Source organism: Galeopterus variegatus, unplaced genomic scaffold, assembly GCF_000696425.1.
Source record: "Galeopterus variegatus unplaced genomic scaffold, G_variegatus-3.0.2 Scaffold2924, whole genome shotgun sequence".
Classification (NCBI taxonomy): Eukaryota; Metazoa; Chordata; class Mammalia; order Dermoptera; family Cynocephalidae; genus Galeopterus; species Galeopterus variegatus.
In genome coordinates this window covers 524,398-527,838 of record NW_007729035.1, presented here as the reverse complement: position 1 = coordinate 527,838, position 3,441 = coordinate 524,398, and the positions used below count along the sequence as shown (strand labels likewise).

Genomic DNA, 3,441 nt, shown 5'->3' with positions numbered 1-3,441 from the left:
GGGGGGGGGGGGGGGGGGGCGGGCCGGCCCGTGGCTCACTCGGTAGAGTGCGGTGCTGATAACAACAAGGCCGTGGGTTCGGATCCTATATAGGGATGGCCGGTTTGCTCACTGGCTGAGCGTGGTGGTGCTGACAACACCAAGCCAAGGGTTGAGATCCCCTTACCGGTCATCTTTTATAAAAAAAAAAAAAAGGGGGGGGGGATTTCAAAAATAGGGAGGGAGGTGGAAAACAAGAGAAATAAGCCTGGAAAGCGGGTAGCTGTGATTAGCCAGATGGGTATGAGGTAGAAAGGGTAAAAGTAGAATAAAGTTCTAGAAGGCAGAAGAGAAAGAAACCCAGACTAAAATAAATATCAGCCTAAACTAAGCTTTCCTTTTGCTTACATATCCTGGGTGAATTCAGCAAATTGGTTTGGTTGAAAGGACTACTTCTGTAAGCAGGCAGCTCAGAATAATAGGAATGAACAAGACAAAACAGACCATATGCAGTGGCTTCCAACCTTCCCTGTTTACGGCTATGAGTAAGAATTTTACAGCGAGATGAACCATATCAGCTAATCCTAGTTTTAAACCTCAGCTTTGCCTCTTGGTATGTGGATGACTTTGAACAAGTTCCTGGATGGTTGAAAATCCACTTCTTTCTCAATAAAATGGTGACAATAATACTTATTTCAAGAGGCCATTTTTTCTTTTCCTTCTTTTCTCTTGACCCCACAATGCCAAACTGAAAGCTGCCCCCTTCCAAAGTTTCAACCACAAGTGTAGTTGTGGTTCCAACTACATGATTACATTAAATTACTTCCAAGTACATATTACAACTTCTTACATATTTAATACGTAGAAGAGGCACTGTCAAAAGAAAAACCTACCTTATTGTCAATCAATAAACATATAACAAATCCTTACTGTATACCCATGGCTACACCAGGCACTAAATATACAATGAAGAAATAGGACTATGGGTCGAGACCCGCCATCAGACCACAGTTCAAAGTTTGACTCTACCATTTATTTACTACCTGGGTGACCTTGGGTAATAACAGAAACGACGACAAAAGTCAGCATGTTAGTGTTAAGCCAAGCTCTGTTGTATGTATACACACATGTAATCTTCTCAATAATCCTATGAAGTAGGAAACACTACTTACTTTCTACATTTTACCAATAAGAAACTGAAGCACAGACAGAATAAGCAACCTGACCAAGGTCACCAGATTCTAAGCAGACAAGAGGCCTCCAGAGCACCAGCCCTGTGCTCCTACCTAGTAGACAATAGTCTATAATATGCACATAATCACCTTCTGCAGAGCTGGTTTAAGGATTAGAAATAACATGTGGAAAGAGCCTAGACTAGCATTTTGCACACAGTAGGTAGACAAGAAAAGGCACAAAGATACAAGCAAGCTATACTGGAGACAAAGCAAATTAACATAATAAATCTACATACATTCCTTAGTCCTGACCTTCTTTCAAAGTCTTAGGACAGTTGATTATTACCCAAGAATGGGTCAAAGTTGTGTTTATATTTCCTATTATTAAGAGGCTGTGAAAAGATACAAATTTAAGGCTTAAACCATACCAAAGTACTGTAAACACCAAATGTTGTCTCTACAGACAACCCCATATCTGTTTCCACTGCCTCCACCAAACATCATTTGACAGTCATAACCGCTGCTGGCTAATATAACCAACAAGAAATTTGCAAAAGGTATCTTAAAATAAAAATATCTTAATTTCATCACAAAGAGGTAGGCTGGTTAGAACAAAACAAAATGAGAAAGTTTCCAGAGATGATTTATTTACTTTTCAAACAAAATGATGCGTCAGAATCACTAACATAAAATACATCCATTCCTATGGTTTTGAATGCTGTATCTCTTTTAGTATACAGTTTAGGTCTAACTGAAGGGCTGAGTTCCTGGGAATCTCTATATGAACTCTTTGTCGCTTAGAATCCTTGTACTGGGGGAACTCAGTAATCTAGTTTAACCTCTTCACACTTTAGAAAAGAGGAAAGTAATTTGTTCCAAAGTCACAAAGTTTGTAAAGACCAGATTCCTTTCTTCCAATCGGATGGTCCCCCTACTAGCAGTGTTTTGATCCTGTATTAGCGGTACGGAGATGCACACTAGCTATAGAAACCGAAGTAGAATAAACAGAACATATGAATACAAGAACAGAAAAGAGTCTAGAGGATGCGTATAAAGAAGAAAAACACATGCTCAATGAGCAAAAGGTTATCTGTCTGAAGTTGCTTCAGAGAAAGAGAAACAGGAGGATTTTTCTCCTTTAAATTGTATTAAAGCAAATTACTCAAAGAAGAAAAGGCCTATTATAAATTTTTGGAAACTCCAAAATTTGGAGTATACAACTATCCCCTACACTGTTTACTCCAACGTTTCTGTCAGCCTCATTTCGCTGAAAACTTGAGTCAAAGCAGGGATGCATTTATGCAGGTGAGAGAAAAAGCTAGGAATATGAAACCTTACTCTCTGTTGCCAAAACTGCTGCGGAAATAGGATGACAAATGTTAAAGATGGACATTTCCATGCATATCTTACCCCCCCCCCATCAAAAAGACTCTCAATTTTTAATCAAACTCATCCCGAAAAGGAACAGTTCTTTCTCTACCAGATCTATTGAGGCCCCGCATTATATCTGATTTATACAGTACATACTCAGTGTGCGATGGAAAGTAATTACAACTCCTACTGTCAATGTCACTTCTCCGCTGGTATTTATCAGACGGAACGCCCTCCCGGGCGTTCACAAGACCGCTCCAAAAGAGACTGGGAGAGGGGTAGGCCAGCGGGACACCACTTACCGAAAACACTGCATTCTGAAGCCCAAAAGGTATGGGGGTCAGTCTGGCCAGTGCCACCACTTTCAGGCCGCTTCCTCCCTCCACGACGCGAATAACGGCGCTCAGCTTCTCGCTGCTCTGGATCTTGGCGGCCACCCAGGCGGTGAGCAGCCGCTTGCAGACCACATGGGCGATGAAAGTGCCGATGAGGACTCCCACCACCATCAGACCCATGCCCAGCACGAAGCCGTACAGGTAGCCGGCGGCCACGTTGAGCACGATGTAGCCCCAGCCGCAGGGGAACGAGACCACGATGAAGCCCACGACGAACAGCAGGACCCCCAGCAGCGAGTCGAGGCTCTCCACCCAGAGCAGGAGGTGCTGCAGGTAGCGGCGGACCAGGGCCAGGGAAGCGAAGCACAGGGCGGCCAGCACGCAGACCAGCACGAGGCTCCGGCACCAACAGGTGCTGCCGAGGCAGCAGCAGCGCCAGCTTCTCACCTCGGCCACGCCGACCACCACGCCGCCGCCGCCGCTCCCGGGGCCGCCCGCCAAGGCCCCGCCCGGCACCGGCAGCAGCTCTGAGGCCGCGGGCGGATCGTGGCGCTCCAGATAGGCGCCGAGCAGGGCGCCCG

The 3,441-nt window shown here is 45.0% G+C and overlaps 1 protein-coding gene across 1 annotated transcript in view; it reads right to left on the bottom strand.

Annotated features, from left to right (window-relative positions):
• The window catches only part of TMEM64 (transmembrane protein 64), a gene marked incomplete at its 5' end in the record, with an annotated part of 22,521 nt that extends 19,082 nt beyond the window's left edge, over positions 1–3,439 (bottom strand). Inside the window, one exon of the mRNA XM_008583475.1 lies at positions 2,828–3,439. Within this exon, the coding sequence (XP_008581697.1) occupies positions 2,828–3,439 (612 nt within the window). The remainder of the gene's footprint in view (positions 1–2,827) is intronic.
• Between the last annotated feature and the right edge of the window lie 2 nt (positions 3,440–3,441).